The 18432-nt window shown below is 40.9% G+C and overlaps 2 protein-coding genes across 2 annotated transcripts in view; one reads left to right on the forward strand and one right to left on the reverse strand.

Moving 5' to 3' along the window:
- The window catches only part of ABCC11 (ATP binding cassette subfamily C member 11), a 70734-nt gene extending 63149 nt beyond the window's left edge, over nucleotides 1-7585 (reverse strand). Inside the window, exon 1 of the mRNA XM_055331224.1 lies at nucleotides 7359-7585. The gene's annotated coding sequence lies outside the window, so the exon portion shown is untranslated. The remainder of the gene's footprint in view (nucleotides 1-7358) is intronic.
- The window catches only part of LONP2 (lon peptidase 2, peroxisomal), a 97435-nt gene continuing 83836 nt past the window's right edge, over nucleotides 4834-18432 (forward strand). The window contains exons 1-3 of the mRNA XM_055331225.1: nucleotides 4834-5163; nucleotides 13047-13281; nucleotides 16703-16834. Of these exons, the coding sequence (XP_055187200.1) occupies nucleotides 4931-5163; nucleotides 13047-13281; nucleotides 16703-16834 (600 nt within the window). The 5' untranslated portion in view covers nucleotides 4834-4930. The remainder of the gene's footprint in view (nucleotides 5164-13046; nucleotides 13282-16702; nucleotides 16835-18432) is intronic.

The following is an 18432-nucleotide window of genomic DNA, read 5'->3' on the forward strand; positions in this document are numbered from 1 at the left end:
GACCAGGCTATGACGGGAATAAAACAGAGGAAAGGGATGCTTCCAGCTGTGTTCTTCCCACCCCTGGGGGTGGAAAAAGTCTTGATTATAAACTTGGTTTAGATATAGGCTATTTGCATATGACCAAACAGTCTAGGAACAGGAGCCGGAGGGGCGTGGGGGTGCACTGCAGCAAGGTAACCTGCGGCAAGGGCTGTCTTGGGGTGCTGACTTACTTCCTTATTGTGCTTACTCCTTATCCAGCAGGATGTAGTGTCTCAGGCCAGAAGGTCTACCAGAGGGTAAGAAGAGTACTCAGGGCAAGGGGCAGAGACACCTGCAAGCCAGACCCTGAAGAGGTTTAGGTGATTAGACCTTACTTCTGTACCTCTCCCTTCCAGTCGATTCACACCCTGTGCTATTCAACTTTCCTGGTTCAGAGGTCCATTTCCTTCTGCTAGTTTCAATAGTCTTTGGAGGCCATCACTGGCATCTTCCTGATGGCTGAATTCCCACATCCCAATGCCAGGCCTTCTCTGTTTCAGGAACTGGGAAGCTCCTTCCCATCTTGATCTTTGTGCTAGTCCTAAGCTCTGCCAAAGACATTTTCCTGCCAGCTCCTCATGGAGCTAGTCCATTCTCACCATTCGGGTCTCATCTCCTGGGAGTAACCTTCCCAGACTTCCCTACTGAACATTGCACTCCTCTTTCTATCACCTTCTATGTAGTTTCCTGCTTTATTTTCTTTATTTACCACTTTCTCAAATGGCCATTTCTTTCTTTCTTGGCTTATTCATTTTTGGCCTACCTCACTAGAATGTCAGCTCTTTGAAACCGGGGACCTAGTTTGTCTTGTTCTTTGATGTATCTGTGAATCTAGAGTAGCACTCGGCACACAGTAGATGCTCAATAAATATGTGATAGATAAATAAATGATGCAGATGCAAAGCCTATCAAAGAAGAAGCCAGGAAAGCCATTGGGTCTCTAAAGACTTCACACGTAGATTTTTGATGCTTTCCTAGGTGGGCTGACACATCCTATCACAGATGTACAGACACAGGATTAAAAGAATGTGTTCATCAAGCAGGTAATTTATTTTTTAAAAAGATTTTATCTATTCAAGAGAGACATACAGAGAGAGAGAGAGAGAGAGAGAGAGAGGCAGAGACACAGGCAGAGGGAGAAGCAGGCTCCATGCAGGGAGCCTGATGTGGGACTCTAACCCAGGTCTCCAGGATCATGCCCTGGGCTGAAGGAAGGTGCTAAACCACTGAGCCACCGAGGGATCCCTCAAGCAGGCAATTTAAACATGGATCCTTTCCCACAGCACAGCTTCCTTAGTGCAGTGTGTATTTAAAAACATAAATCTGGCAATTATTAAGTGACTAGAATACCAATTTAGTTTGTTGTGATTGCTGTTGTGGAAACAGGAGCATATGTCCGTAGGTTAAAAGCACTAAACATAAATGTTTTAAAATATATCACAAAGTGGGCCCCTGGGTGGATCAGTGGTTGAGCATCTGCCTTCAGCTCAGGTCGTGATCCCAGGGTCCTGGGATCAAGCTCTGCATCAGGCTCCTCACAAGGAGCCTGCTTCTCCCTCTGCCTCTGTCTGTGCCTCTCTCTATCTATCCATATCTCTCATGAATAAATAAATAAAATCTTTAAAAAACACACACACAGACATCACAAAGTTTCTAAGATGTTTTTTAATTTCTTTGTTAAAACACAAGAAGCCTCAAAAAATTGGGCCTCTCCCTCTTGCACTTGGAGAGACCTCAATGAAAAGGTAAGCTTTTGCGGACCTGGGCCATGCTTTTTTTTTTTTTTTTAATCACTCCAGAGCCTACCACAGGGCAGGGTACTCAATGCCTCAATGCACATCCAGAGAAACAGTCCAGAGCTTGCTACTGTATCCAGGATCTTCAGCTCAACTTGTCTCTAGGCCTGGTGGCTCAGGCCCCAATCTAGGAGATATCCTTGACAACCATTTTTCCTTCTTTCATCATGTCCAATCCATCAGCATATTCCATTGAAGCTACAGTCAAACATAAATTCCAATCTAAGTCCTCATTATCTCTTGCCTGCACAACTGTCACCACCTCATAACTGGTTTCCCTGCTTTTAATCTTAAACCATTATATTCCATTCTCCACACAGCAACCAAAATAGTCTCTTGAAAACATAAACCAGGGACACCTGGGTGGCTCAGAGGTTGAGCATTTGTCATGGGCTTAGGGCGTGATCCTGGGTCGGGGGATCGAGTCCCACATCGGGCTTCCTGTGAGGAGCCTGCTTCTCCGTCTTTCTATGTCTCTGCCTCTCATGAATAAATAAATAAATAAATCTTTAAAACAAACAAACAAAATACATAAACCAGAAATGTTATTCTGCAACTTGCAACCGCCAATGGCTTGCATCACGCTTAGAGTAAAACTTCTTACAGACTCCTTACCCTAACTTCTCACCTCTTACATAGCCATCTATACCTGACCCTGCCCACCTCACTCATCTCATCCATACCACCAGACTTGACTCTCACTGAATTCCAGGAGCACTTTCCTCAAAAATCCAAAATTTGTTCCAGCCATTAAATCTTTGCAGCTGTTGCTTCTTTGGCCTGGAACAGCACCCACTGGGCACCCGCCCCCTGAACTTTGCACTGCTGCCTCTTCATAAACAGGGCCTAATTCACATGTCATCTGTCCAGTGAACCCTTCTCTGACCATTTAAAGGACTTAACCATGATCCAAAATTACTCTCCTTCCTTATTATTTGCTTCCCTCCCTAGAAGTTCAACTCCATGAAAGCAGTAACCTTGCCTATTTAGTTCACTGACATATCCCCAGCAGCTAAAATAATATCCAGTACACAGCAGGTATTCCACAAATATTGTGTAATGAATGAAAGAAGGTGGGATAATGTCAGAGAAAGAGCTTTAGGCAGGAGCATCCATATTCCTGCCTTTCTGTCTGCACCACAGCAGCTTGCATACCTGCTTTTTCTTCTCCCTTATCTGCCACACACACAGAAACATACAGTTCCACCTGCCCTGCATCAGACTCAGCTGTCTACAGGGCCCTCCCCCTGGCCAAGGGTAAGATCTTATCTTATGCTATACTAGTTACCCCTCCACAATTAGCTCAGGGCCTTGTACTTAGCAGCCCCTCAGTGAATGCTTGTTGATTTTTGTGTGTGTGTTTTTTTTAATGTTCTTTGAAACCTGTCATGACAAAGGGTGCCATGTAAACACCAGGTTTATTTATTTATTTTTTAAAAAGATTTTATTTATTTATTCATGACAGACACAGAGAGAGAGAGGCAGAGACACAGGCAGAGGAGAAGCAGGCTCCATGCAGGGAGCCCGATGTGGGACTTGATCCTGGGTTTCCAGGATCATGCCCTGAGCTGAAGGCAGGTGCCAAACCACTGAGCCACTGGGGCTGCCCATGCTTGTTGATTTGAATGGACTTTCCATTCCCTCTTGGATTCTGAGAGCACTACTGGACTTCAGAGTCAGGAAAAATTTTCCACCTTCAACATATAGCCCAACCCAAGTGAAATACCCATGTGAAGAAGCTCTTAATGACAAATCTAAAACAAATCAATGACGAAACACACAATATTATTGTGTTATAACCCATTAAAAAGTCCATGAACCCTTACTAACATAAAATATTGAGTAAATAAGGGAAACGTGAATTCCAATTAATGAACATAATATTAAGTCTGTACAATATAGTTATTATATAAAGAAAATTATTAAATTACAGTGAGGAAACCTGGCAGAGATACCTCCTTTACCAGGTAATCGAGGTCAAAGCCACCATTAATAATACATTTCAACCATCACATATCATAAAGAAAGCCACATCGCTTCTGTACGGTCTTTTTTTTTTTTAAGATTTTATTTATTTATTCATGAGAGACACAGAGAGGCAGAGACACAGGCAGAGGGAGAAGTAGGCTCCATGGAGGGAGCCTGACGTGGGACTCTATCCTGGGTCTCTAGGATCACACCCTGGGCCAAAGGCAGGTGCTCAACCGCTGAGCCACCCTGGCTGCCCTGTATAGTCTTTTTGTAAAAAAAAAAAAAAAAAGTTTAATGTCGATCCCGAGAAAACATCAGATAAACTCAAACTGAGGGATATTCTACAGAAGAACACACTGATGGATACTCTTTAAAAAGTACACAGATTTAGGGACGCCTGCATGGCTCAGCCGTTGAGCATCTGCCTTGGGCTCAGGGCGTGATCCCGGGTCCGCAACAGAGTCCCTTATGGGCTCCTTGCATGGAGCCTGCTTCTCCCTCTGCTTAGGTCTTTGTCTCTCTCTGTCCCTCATGATAAACTACCTAAAACTCTTTAAATTAAAAAAAAAAAAAGTACACGTATTTAAATATACCTATATAATGGAGGAGACATCACAACTAGATATGAAGTGGGATCGTGGACCAGAGAAAAAGAGGACATTAGTGAGAACACTGGCAAGAATCTGTGCAAGGTCCACAGGTTAAATAAATAATAGTGAGGTTAATTCCTGGTTTTTGTAATCGAACTTTTTTTTTTCTTCTTGCAACATTTTTGTGAATGTAAAATCAATTCGAATGAAAGATGAAAGCTATTTCACGCAGGTTGATCCTCTCTGCAGCCTCGACACAGGGGAGAGGCCTGCGGCTGGGCCTCGGGAGGAAGGGGAAGAGCAGGCCCGGGCCGCCGCCCGCCGCCCGCCGCGCTGGGGCACCTGCGTGGGAACGCTCGCGCTTTGCCGGGCGGGGCCGCGAGGGGGCAGCGCGAAGCTGCGGGGTTTGAGCCCGGGGGCGGGCCGTAGCGCGGGGCCGGAAGTGGGGGCGGGCGCGCCGGCGGCTGGGCGCTCGGACGGCGCCGCTCGGGTGGAGCGGAGCCCGCTGTCCTGCTCTCCGACGCTCCCCCGGCGCGAACAGCTGTCGCCATGTCGTCGGTGAGCCCCATCCAGATCCCTAGACGCCTCCCGCTGCTGCTGACCAACGAGGGCGTGCTGCTGCCCGGCTCCACCATGCGCACCAGCGTGGACTCGGCCCGCAACCTGCAGCTGGTGCGGAGCCGCCTGCTCAAGGGCACCTCGCTGCAGAGCACCATCCTGGGGGTGATCCCCAACACGCCCGACCCGGCCAGCGACGCGCAGGACCTGCCGCCGCTGCACAGGTAGGCCGGGCGGCCCTCGCGGCGGCGGCGGCGGCCGCGGCCTCGGCCTCCTCCTCCTCCTCCTCCTCCTCCTCCTCCTCCTCCTCCTCCCCGGCCTCCTCCCGGACCCTGGCCCCGGCCCGGCCCGGCCCGGCCCCGCCCCGCCCGGCCTCGGGGCGCTGAGACTCGGGGGCGGCCCTCGGGGCCAGATTCTGCCTCTGCAGCTACCTCCCGTGTGACACGGGGGTGACAGCTGTCTGTCCGTCCCCCTGGCTGCTAAAAGGCAAAACTCACGCAGCGGCGAAAACCGTGCAGCTCGCCGCCGCCGTGCAGTGAAGTTCTCCTCCCCGCCCCCCAGGTTTTCGGACTCCCAGGCCCGTGCGCTCAGCTTTACAGGCGCCTCCTCTGTCTTACCCCTTCTTCCCTTTCTCCCCGTCTTTTTTGGCCTTCTTAAGCGAAGGCCTCTTTTCCCCCTCGCTTGTTCCCTCCGCTCCCTTTCTGGAACTTTCTCATCTCCTGTCTGCGCTCCTTGTCTCTTATCTTAACATTCCCCTTTCGTACACCCGAGGCTCACCACTAGATTGCCCTACACCGTGGCCCTCGTTGGTGGTTGTCTTTGGGTGAGATGCTTCGCCGCTGCCTGTTTCTCCTCCCTCTGTTCTTTGGAACCTTAACAGTATCCATTTCTTGGGTGTGTGATGAATATTAAGTGAAATGATCTTGGTGCCGTGCCTGGTAGTAGTCCGGTGCTGTCGCCACGAGGCACAGGCGGCCCATCCAAACTGAGATACGAGAGTGACCACCTGTCTGGGTCTGCTGAGGCCTCAGCTGGTTTCAGCACAAGTCCCGTGTCCCCGATAAAGCAGTGTGACTAGACTCCCCAAAACGTGGTGTAAGTACACAGTACACACTACAGTTTGAAAATTTAGCACCTGAAATGTTTTGCTGGCTGATTAATGAATTTTACGTAGATTTAAGTGTTGGAATGGTAGTATTTTGGCTGTTCGAGGTTACATAAAATACTAGTATTTCACCAGTTTCTTTTTGCTTTTTAATGTGGCTACTAAATTTACATGTGTAGCTCACATTGTATTTCTGTTGGACAGTGCTGGGGTATAGTATATACTCAACAAATGCTGCGGTTATCTCCACACTCCCTCCACGGCCCCTGCCTCTCCTATCCTTAACTCTTCCGGAGATGTTTTTAGTGTAGAGCCATTGTTTGCCTGCTGTCCTCCAGTTTTTAAAGGGAGAGATTCCCAACTGAATGGTTTTGAGAGGGTTAGGAATGCCTTATTCTAACCCAGAATCTTGGGACTATATACATTTCTAACAGGAGAGTCTACAATTCTTCAAATTCAGAAAGGGGACTGGCATCTCTCTTCCTACAACAAAGCAAAACAAAAAAACCTGTAACACTCTCTTATTAGTCCACATTGTAAAAACCTTGCATTTCTCAGGCATAGAAAACATATTGGCTTCCATCTGATCTGCTTTGGTTAGTGTTTGCATGGAATTGGATACTTTCCAAGTTTCAGTACACTAATAAATTGTACTGGATTCTGATTTCCATACATAATGACCCTACTCCTTACACCTCAGGTTATGCCACAATTTTTTGCTTTCTGTGCCCAGGCATTTGATTGCTTGAGTGTTCATGATTAGATTTTTTGTTTTATTTCTACTGTGCATATGTATGGTGATTACCCACTGGAATTTCAAAAGTAGATTTAGTCATATTTTAGTAATTTTGTTGGTATATCCTGATTTTGAATGCTTTTTATTTCTTTTATGTAAATCCCTCCAAAACATCAGTAACTAAATTTTCCTACTTGGCAGTAATCATTAATATTCGGATGATGTGTAATCTGGTCCTTGATGTTCATACTGTTGCCTTTGTTTTCAATTAATAGCACTGTTAAAATGTAGTCATTTAAGTTGGAAAACAAACATTGACAATTCCTCATAGAATTCTAGCATTATAAGGACCCACCACACCAGCTGGTTATTCTAGAAATACTGTTTGCTACTTGAAAAATCTGTGTAGAAAGATTGTATTGTATTCCTTAGCACCAGCTCCCAATGTCTTTTTTTCTCTGATAGGGCCTTTAAACACTCTTAAAAAATTTTAAAAGCTTTCATAATGCAAATGTCGAGTTACACATAACATTAATTACTCTGTTTCAATAAATCAATCTGTCCTTCCTCAATTTTACCTGCTTTTCCGGATGATGGCGGTACCCAGGGGGAAGGCCAGGTGCTCTACTCCTGCCCCTTGTTTCCTTTAGACCATCCAGGTGACAGTGCCTCCGTCTTGAAGGAGCAAAAGTAATTTGTTCCCCTATGTTCCTTGTCACACAAAGTAGCAAAGCCAGAGGTTTGACTTCCTGAACACCTTCCTTTACTGTAGTGTGCAGGCATGTTACCTGACACAGGAGCCTTTTTAAAGGAGGAGCTTTGGATTATCCCTGCAGCTTAGAACTTGGCTCTTAAACCACCTCAGGGCACCCTCCTTACCTGGACTTGAGTGACTCATTGTTTTCTTAGTGATGGATGATAATTTAGCACTATGTATACACTGTCCTTTCATGCATTTCAAGATGGTCATCCAATCTTCTTCCAGCCTTACCTCCTTCAGGGTACATGGCTTCATTTCCTCACAGGGCTGATTTCTCAGTCCCTCTTCTGTTTCCGGCTTCGTCCTCCAAGACCCCAAATGAGTTTCAGTGGCATTTGTCCAATAAAAAATGAATACTTTTTACATAGTAGATGGCACAGTTTCATAATTTGGGTCAACTCTTTGTCTAGGCATTACTCCTATTTTCATATGTCAGCATTCTTAGGCATTCAGGAAATATTACCTGATAGTACTAACATTTTAAAATTTATTCTTTTTTTAATTTATTTTTTATTGGTGTTCAATTTACCAACATACAGAATAACACCCAGTGCTCATTCTGTCAAGTGCCCCCCCCCCAGTGCCCGTCACCCATTCACCCCCACCCCCTGCCCTCCTCCCCTTCCACCACCCCTAGTTCGTTTCCCAGAGTTAGGAGTCTTTATGTTCTGTCTCCCTTTCTGATATTTCCCACACATTTCTTCTCCCTTCCCTTATATTCCCTTTCACTATTATTTATATTCCCCAAATGAATGAGAACATATAATGTTTGTCCTTCTCCGATTGACTTACTTCACTCAGCATAATACCCTCCAGTTCCATCCATGTTGAAGCAAATGGTGGGTATTTGTCGTTTCTAATGGCTGAGGAATATTCCATTGTATATATAGAGCACATCTTCTTTATCCATTCATCTTTCGAAGGACACCGAGGCTCCTTCCACAGTTTGGCTATTGTGGACATTGCTGCTATAAACATCGGGGTGCAGGTGTCCGGCGTTTCACTGCATCTGTATCTTTGGGGTAAATCCCCAGCAGTGCAATTGCTGGGTCCTAGGGCAGGTCTATTTTTAACTCTTTGAGGAACCTCCACCCAGTTTTCCAGATTGGCTGCACCAGTTCACATTCCCACCAACAGTGTAAGAGGGTTCCCTTTTCTCCACATCCTCTCCAACATTTGTGGTTTCCTGCCTTGTTAATTTTCCCCATTCTCACTGGTGTGAGGTGGTATCTCATTGTGGTTTTGATTTGTATTTCCCTGATGGCAAGTGATGCGGAGCATTTTCTCATGTGCATGTTGGCCATGTCTATGTCTTCCTCTGTGAGATTTCTCTTCATGTCTTTTGCCCATTTCATGATTGGATTGTTTGTTTCTTTGGTGTTGAGTTTAATAACTTCTTTATAGATCTTGGAAACTAGCCCTTTATCTGATACAGATCATTTATCATTGATACAGATCTGATAAAGGTCATTTGCAAATACCTTCTCCCATTCTGCAGGTTGTCTTTTAGTTTTGTTGACTGTATCCTTTGCTGTGCAAAAGCTTCTTATCTTGATGAAGTCCCAATAGTTCATTTTTGCTTTTGTTTTTCTTGCCTTCGTGGATGTATCTTGCAAGAAGTTACTGTGGCCGAGTTCAAAAAGGGTGTTGCCTGTGTTCTCCTCTAGGATTTTGATGGAATCTTGTCTCACATTTAGGTCTTTCATCCATTTTGAGTTTATCTTTGTGTATGGTGCAAGAGAGTGGTCTAGTTTCATTTTTCTGCATGTGGATGTCCAATTTTCCCAGCATCATTTATTGAAGAGACTGTCTTTCTTCCAATGGATAGTCTTTCCTCCTTTATCGAATATTATTTGACCATAAAGTTGAGGGTCCACTTCTGGGTTCTCTATTCTGTTCCATTAAAATTTATTCTTTTATGTTAGCAAGTATGAAATGGATAGCTCTACTTAGATGTTCCTGAGTCTGCATTTACTCTTTTTAAGGAAAGTAGCTATAAGTGGCATTTCTTATACTAGAGATAAAGTTTTAATTTTTAAAAACATTTCTTTAAAAAGTAATCTCTGTGCCCATCATAGGGCTTGAACTCATGGCCCTGAGATCAAGAGTCACATATTCTATTGACTGAGACAGCCAGGTGCCCCCAGAAATAAAGTTTTAATAGAGGAGTGAAAACCAAAAATCCCATAGCAACAGAAGCCTCACTGTTTTAGAACTTGGGGCAGTCCTAATAGACTCCTTGTTTGTAAGTTATTATTAATCGTGTTGATGAGCTTTGCCAAAAATCAACAAATATTCAAGAATATAAGTAGGGTGACACAACAGAAAACTAAAAAGATGCTCCAGTTGTTCTTTCCCAAAGATGTATAACTTTTGATTCCAGAGTTTTGATAGAAATGCTTCTCTTTCTTAAGTGTAATTAAGATGTGAACAGTAAATATTAATAGTAGCTATGCTTTCTAGTATCTCAGCTACACAGAAGCTATGTGAACAAGTATTTATATTATAGGCACAAATTGACATTGTCTGTTAACAGTGGTAAAAATAAAATTTGTTGTAAAACCAAACTAATTCAGATCCCCTATTGCCTATGCAATATCTTTGTAATCATGGATAACTAATCTCTTTGCCCTTTTTGAATCTCAGTTACTAATTTATAATAAGGAAATGGTGCTACCTTCCTCACAAGAGTGAAAGGTAGTATGTAATGAGATGAGATTTATGAAAGCCTTTTGTAGGCCCAGAGCAATAAGCCTGTATTTTAGAGGTATTATTATTCCCCAAATGGATACTTTTAAATGTAAATTTCACAAATGGAGTTTAGGGGGGAGGAGTGGGAAGGTTCCATATTTTCTCAATATGGGCTGAACTAAACTAGTGTCATTACAGAAAAAGACTTGGAAGATTGAGGATTCCAAGAAAGATGGAGAGCTTTAAAGTGGTTGGCATAGACCAGTTTGGATATTTACACATTATCCTCATCTTAGAAAACTGCCTTCTGTAGTAGTGCTGTTTTTAGATTTTCCCACCACTACAGTTGATGGTTCTCAAATATTTTTGGGAATCTTATATTATCTAAGTCAGTTTCCAAAGTACGTAAGTCATATGCATCATAATCAGACTTTGTTTGGATTAAAACAATTACTTTACAACTCTGAAAATAGATCCTAGTTAGGAGTTTCAAAAATTATTTGAACTGTAAAATATCACAATAATTAAGGTGTGGATTTACTGTGCTATTCCCTAAAGGGAAAAGACACAGCTCATTTATTGTATATACTTGGGTCTTTTGCAAAATCAGAATGTTGCCTTATGGTCATGCCTAATAAAGCAAATATTAATAGAAGAACTAGAATATTTAGAAAGATGACTAACTTGATATGAAGTCTGTTATGTATCATAGTAGGGAAGTATTAGATTAATTGTATATTTTGTTTACTTACTATCTATATTTGTATGTAAAACCTAGAGCCCAATATACAATAGGACTTGTCTAAAATAACATTAAACATTGTCCTTTTTCACAAAGCTTTTCACCCAAAATGTCTTCATCAGGTATTCTTTTTAGCCATCTTACCATTTCACAGATCATGTTTTTCTTTAAAAAGGGTACATTCTAGTCAACTATAAGCAATGTAAAGTAAGACCCAATTAACAGATGTAAAACCTTTATATATTTTATCTCATTAGGAGAAGAGGCATAATCTAAATCTAGCTTAATCTCTTTTCAATTTGGAACATCTTCTTTTCACAGTTAACATAGTATTTTACTTGCTTTGTAACAAAACTCATTTTTAGTCTCACTTTTAATGAATGACGTGGCTCCAGTAATTAAATTTATCTCCTAATCTGGAGGTTTGGATTTGTCTCGTCTCTCTCTTTCTCTGGTTTCTCCTTGGTTCCAGTTTGGAAACCCCTTAGGCCAGGGATCCGGTTTGTAATCTGTTGATGTTGCTTGTAGACAGAGCAGTGAACTCTGCATTGTGCAAGCATTGATGGGCACCATCTACAGGAAATTGTGGTCTTGGTCTCTCTTTTTTTAAATTTAATCTAAAAAATTTTAACTTTTTTTTTAATTAAATTCAATTTGCAAACATATATCATAACACCCAGTGCACATCTCACCACGTAGTCTTGGTCTCTAATCAGTTCAGCTATTGCTAACTTTCTCAGGCAATCTGAGTTGGCTTTCAGGAAATGGGAGATACAGCCTACTACCATTAATGACTGAAGAAAAGCAGCCACAACACAAGTACCTTAAAATAATAGATAATTGCCAAATCATTTCAGGTTTTAAAGATGTATCATCTTTTTTCTCCCTACCAAATTATCTTCCTGATACTTTGGTTTTAGTTATTGTTTAAATCAGTTTTTATCCCTGGTACACATGATATGACTGAAAAGGTGGTAAGGAAAGATAGAGCTCAAAATTAACTGAGTGGCAGAGAAAGTGAAAGGTTCCACATAGTCTATGGAATGAATAATTTATAAGGAAGTAGTCGAGAACTGATTGCATATAGAAGTAAGCAAATTCCCTGAAATATTCAAATGCTGTATTCATACGTGATTCAGTATGTTTGAGTATGTTTGAGATGGGCAAGTACAATATTCCAGGATTACTATTTCCATAGGGTGTTGAGAGTTGTAGTCACCTTAATTCTAGTTTCTTCTCTGAAATTACAACCCTTCCTGTGGCTGAAGGGAGGAGATACAATTTTAGTTTGGGATCTAGACAGGTCTTCTGAATGTGGATCTATTTTGTACACTTTTGGCTTAGTTTGGATGAGACTTCTTGTCTGTGAATTACATTTATATGTAACTTGGCCAGAATTGTATGTTCTGATAAGGAACTACGACTGAAATAAAATAGAATTTTTAAAGTTAGTATTAGATCGGGGGCATTTACCACTTAGGATAGAAGAGGGTTTATACCTTCAGTCATGACAGCGTGTGGCCTCTTAATACTTAGACCCCACATTTAAAAATTTCATTTTCATGAGCACAGGGTATTCTCAAATTTGATGACAGTTTGTGAGAAGGCAGGTATGTGGAAGTTTTAGGGATTGTGTAAAAAACCTGGCTTGATGTTGGTAGTAAAACTGGTTATAGAGATTTCTTAGATTGGTTTAACATTACGCTGTTTATATTTCCATCTTGCTTAAAATGCTAATATTTGTTCTGGTATAATATTACCTCATTCCTAGCAGAATTAATTTAAGCTATGTAATTGTCAAGTACTTTTACATTTTTAGCTTTTAGGAATTTCTACCTAATCTTAAAGGAGATGCTAATTATAATTAGAATGAGATGACCTGCTTTGCCCCTCTTGCTCATGGTAGTGACTTCATAGCCCATTGCTAGTTGCTAAATAGAGAAATAATTCATTTCCATGTTAGATGTTACTTGTTTTTTAAAGAATTTCTCAGAAGAGGCAACACCTTTTGAGACAAGTCTCTGTTCTACCACACTGAACATTTCTAATACTGATGTTTTGTGTGTTTTTCAGGATTGGGACGGCTGCCCTGGCGGTTCAGGTTGTAGGCAGTAACTGGCCCAAGCCTCACTATACTTTGCTGATTACAGGCCTGTGCCGTTTCCAGATTGTACAGGTCTTAAAGGAGAAGCCATATCCTGTTGCTGAAGTGGAACAGTTGGACCGGCTTGAGGAATTTCCCAACACTTGTAAAACTAGGGAGGAGCTAGGAGAACTATCAGAACAGTTTTATAAATATGCAGTACAAGTGAGTTGATTTTATTTTCTTCCTTAAAACCCTATTTTCTTCAGTTCCTTTGCTACCCTAAGATATGATGAATCTGTTGAGTGGTAAAATTTTAGGGCAGCATTTGTTTAAATGATTTAGTGATATAATATATTGATTTTACTTTGCTTTTGTCTAAGATCGTACCTAAGTCATTTTAGGAAAAATTAGCAAACGCTTTCTAAAATTTTTTCCAAAGAGTCTTTCTAGAGCTTCCCTTATAACTTCCAGTGTCTTTGAATCAGATATTTATTAAACCAAATAATAATAATTAAAATATTGCACAAGCTACATGTCACAAGAACATTTAGGTAACAAGTTACATAAGTTGGTTCGGAAGTCAAGGTCACAGTGAGACTTGCGGGGCTACAGTCGACTACTTGCAAAGATGATTAGAGCCTTGATTAGAGACTGGAATACTGGGAGGGGAGCACATGTGAGGCGTGCATTAAATATTTGACTTTTTAATTCTAGGTTTGAAGGGGTTTTTTTGTTTTTTGTTTTTTTAAGATTTTATTTGTTCATCAGAGAGTGAGCACAAGCAGGGGAAGCTACAAGCAGAGAAAGGAGAGGGAAAAGCAGGCTTGCCACTGAGCAGGAAGCCTGACATGGGGCTTAATTAGTCCCAGCACCCTGGGATCATGACCTGAGCCACAGGCAGACGCTTAATGGACTGAGCCACCCAGGCACCCCTCTATATTTCAGTTTTTTAAACTCTAGATTGAATAGAAAGCTCCTCCCCTCACCCCATCTTGTTTGAAGCCTCATCAGAACATATTGTAAAATGTAGTCTATTTTCCGTTGATGCAGTTCAATGACTGTAACTAGATCTGTGAGGATCAGAGTGTATCTAAAGGTCTCAATCATTGAAAAGTATAAGGCAAGTGTTCATAGTCTGTGGTTTCCGTACCTAATGTGGCATTTGAAACAACACACTTCTAGTGTAGTAAACAATAGGAAAATAAAAACCTTGGAGCTATAACTTCTGTGGGGACTGAAAGGAAGACCCTCCTCTGAACAGAGGAACTTCATTTTGAGAACTAGAATAAGTAATTCTGGCATTTAGGAAGGAGCTAGAGGGAGAAACAATTTCTCTTTTTTTCCTGGGTAATACTCCCTGGGTCTTTGTTCTACTGGACACAACTTCATAGAGATTGTACTTTGCTTTTTACTTTTCCCCACTTTGAATCAACAGAAATTTTAAACGTGAAGAATTGTAATGACATTAAAGGAATCTTTAGAGAGAAACATCACCATAATTTCACTACTGTCAAGCATCTAGTTTAATTATTGGTTTGTCTTCTGATCTTGGTCCAAATTCAGTCTTACATTTTGTTTTCCTGTCCATGTCCTGTCCTTTTCATATTAAATATTTTAATAAATTTCATTGAGTTGGATATCATAATTTTATCTTTCCTCTTTTTAGACATTGAGGTCATTTCCAGTTACTTTCTGCCATTCCTTCTGTATTACATAGCCCTTATCAGTAGACTTCTTCAATAGCTTCCTGACTAATCTCCTGATTTCTTTTTTCTCTGACTCATCCTGTCCACTGAGCCCTTTTTTTTTTTTTAACATGTTTCACATGTTTCACTTTTTTTTAAATTTTTTATTCATGAGGACACAGAAAGAGAGAGGCAGAGGGAGAAGCAGACTTCATGCAGGAAGCTCGACATGGGACTCAATCCCAGGACTCCAGGATCATGCCCTGGGCTGAAGGTGGAGCTAAACTGCTGAGCCCTTCTAAGGAAGTTTTGGGCCTGACTCTCCTGAGAAAAAGACTTTAATGATGATAGAATAAAATTTCCTAGGATAACATTAAGGCCCTTCTCAACTCTACTTAATCACATTTTTAGTCACACTATCCATCAGAACGTTTCACATCTTGATATTTCTTATCCATATGATTTTGTCCTTTCTGTTCTCCCAGATTTATGTTTTTCCAACTCCTGTGGGCTCCCAGGGCACCTTTTCTTGCTTCCACCATCCTTTATACCTCCCTGTTAAGAAGATGCTCATCAAATTGTATTGACATTTACCTTATAGTTCTGTTTGCTCTACCAAACTTGAATTCTTCTCTGCTTTAGCCATCCCCTACTGATCAGTATGTTGTGTCTATCAAGTAGTTTGTGCTCAGTATGTGCTTGGAAAAGAAGTTTTAACTGTTTTATTTTCTTAGGATGAATTCTTAGGACAAAGAATCTTTAGATTTTCTCCCACCTGAATAGCTGCATCATGACTACACTTTCATTCCCTTGACTCTAGGCAGGCAATAGATAGGTTCCTACATTACAATGCCTTCAGAGAAGTTAGATTGTTAGTGGCATCAGAAATCTTTTTAGAGTGACTTAAGTGAGGCACAGCATTTGTCAGTCAGTATGGGCTAAGCTTTGCTGTTTTAAGTACTCCAGGATCTCAGCATATTTTATAACACAGGTGTATTTCTCACTCTTGCTTTATGCCAAAAACTAGAGCTTGTGCTGATCTACCTATTAAGTCACTTTAGGGACTCAGAGGCTTAGAGATTCATCTCGAAACATGTATTCGTTTTTGCTGAGGCTGGAAAAGGAAATGTGGCAAATCTCTCAATGGTTTTTAATGCTTCTGCCCAGAAGGAACTGTCACTTCCCCCTCATGTTTAATGGATAAAGGCAAGACTCATGGCCCCATTTATATTCAGGGGAGGTGAGAAAGAGCAGTCTTCCCCTGTGTCCAGAAGAAAAGGAGAACTTTTCAACAACCCTGGCTACTGAAAGCTGCTTTGAATTTCATGTGTCTTAACTCCAGGATATACCCTGGAAGTTGTTTTATTCCCAGTCAGTGCTCTGATTCTCATTAATCCAAATGTCCTACTAAAAAATAGTATTTCAACTACTCATTGGTTAGCACAATAGCATGAACTAAACTAAATTTCCAGAATTTGGTAATTACTCTGTGATTATATAAGCGAATACCTTTGTTCTTAAGAACAAGGGTCATGATGTCTGCTGTTTACTCTAAAATGTTTAGCAATAACTGTGTGCATGTGTGTGCACATGCTCAGAGAGAAAAAGCAAATGTGGCAGAATGTTAACAATGGGTGAATTTAGGGGAAGGATAGCAGTTTATTGTAACATTTTTCTATGAATTTTAATTTTTTTCTAAATAAAATCATAAATTTACAGAGCCTTTTAAACATTCGTATTATCCACATCTGAGCTGTTTTTGCTTTTTAATTATGATTGATATTTTGAATGTGCTTCCCTTTTCTTCTGAGACCAGTAAAATGCCTGGACTATAGTAACCAGTGATCTTTCAGAAACAAAGATTCTGAGGCCCAAATATTAAGCCTGTATAGCAATCTGATTTTTTAATTTCACAAATAATGCCAGATTTCATTAAAAAGACTTCTTTTTCCTTGTAGTTGGTTGAAATGTTGGATATGTCTGTCCCTGCAGTTGCTAAACTAAGACGCCTTTTAGATAGTCTTCCAAGGGAAGCTTTACCAGACATTCTGACCTCAATTATCCGAACAAGCAACAAAGAGAAGCTTCAGGTACAGTATTCTCTTCTTAAATACTGAGTTTTTTTGTCAGCTTTTATTCGATATATAAATTTTGACCTTTAGCAAGACATACTAGAGATGCATAAAAGTAGTTAAAATGCTCTTACGCTGAAATTAACTATTAAAAGTGATTGCTTTACATTTTTGTATACTTAGGCAGCTCTTTTACTTACATTATCAGTACTACTAGTTTGTCAATTTATGGAAAAAGAGTGGAGAATAGTTTTTAAAAATGGTAAATATTCAACTTAAAAAATAAATATATTTTGTCTATTTTTTTTATAAATATGGATTTTTTAAAATTTTTATTTATTTATGATAGTCACAGAGAGAGAGAGAGAGGCAGAGACACAGGCAGAGAGAGAAGCAGGCTCCATGCACCGGGAGCCCGACATGTGATTCGATCCCGGGTCTCCAGGATCGCGCCCTGGGCCAAAGGCAGGTGCCAAACCGCTGCGCCACCCAGGGATCCCCCGTCTTTCTATTTTTTAAACGTGTGGAGCTGTCACCTTTTCTTTGTGTGGCCTACTTTATTAAAATTCTTCATAATGTTTCTTTTTATTTTTTTAAAGATTTTATTTATTTATTCATGAGAGACACAGAGAGAGAGAGAGGCAGAGACACAGGCAGAGGGGGAAGCAGGCTCCATGCAGGGAACCTGATGTGGGACTCGATCCTGGTTCTCCAGGATCACACCCTGGGCTGAAGGCAGCGCTAAACTGCTGAGCAACCCGGGCTGCCCCTTCATGATGTTTCTTATATAAAGCATACCTATGATATAATTTTCTACTTATTTCAGTTTCTAGTGTTTAGTTTCTATTCTTTAAAGAGAATAGAAACTCATTCATTTTCTACTTATTTCAGTTTCTAGTGTTCAGTTTCTATTCTTTAAAGAGAAATGAGTTGTAAAGATATGAAAAATGCAGAATCTTAGATTTGCATGTTTTTTCCTAAAACTGTAAGTTTTCTTTCACACTCATTTATCTTAAGATTTTATTTATTTGGGAGAGAGAGCGCATGTGCATGAGCAGGGGGAGGGGCAGAGGGAGAGGAAGAAGCAGACTCCCAACTGATCAGAGAGCCCGATGTGTGGCTCGATCCCAGGACTCTGGGATCATGACTGAGCCGAAGGCAGATGCTTCACCAACTGAGCCACTCAGGTGCCCCTCTTGCACACTAATTTTTATGGACTTTTTTAAGCAGTCTTGCTTTATTGAATCTTCTTAAAACATTTAACTTAGTTTTCATTGAAACCTTTATTTTATCAGTATATTTAATATTTTAAACATTATGTCTTAACAATTATGTAGCAAATCTAACAAGTTATAATAGCAAGTGCATCTAACAGAAAGGTATATAAACACCTTACTCAAAACACATGAATACAACTCAACTGATAGGAGCAGAAGAGTGCAGGAGTACCAGAGGATGAACTGTGGGCATCAGGAAGGATGTTTGAGAGAATGGAGAGCATAGTTACTCAGATCATTAATGGAGGTTGGTTAAAAGTGCTCCTATTCTATCTTGAATATAAAAATTCACGATTTCAGAACTAGAATTTGTTTAAGCCTAATATGTAGACACATTCT

The sequence above is a fragment of the Nyctereutes procyonoides genome, unplaced genomic scaffold (genome assembly GCF_905146905.1).
Source record: "Nyctereutes procyonoides isolate TBG_1078 unplaced genomic scaffold, NYPRO_anot_genome, whole genome shotgun sequence".
Lineage (NCBI taxonomy): Eukaryota > Metazoa > Chordata > Mammalia > Carnivora > Canidae > Nyctereutes > Nyctereutes procyonoides.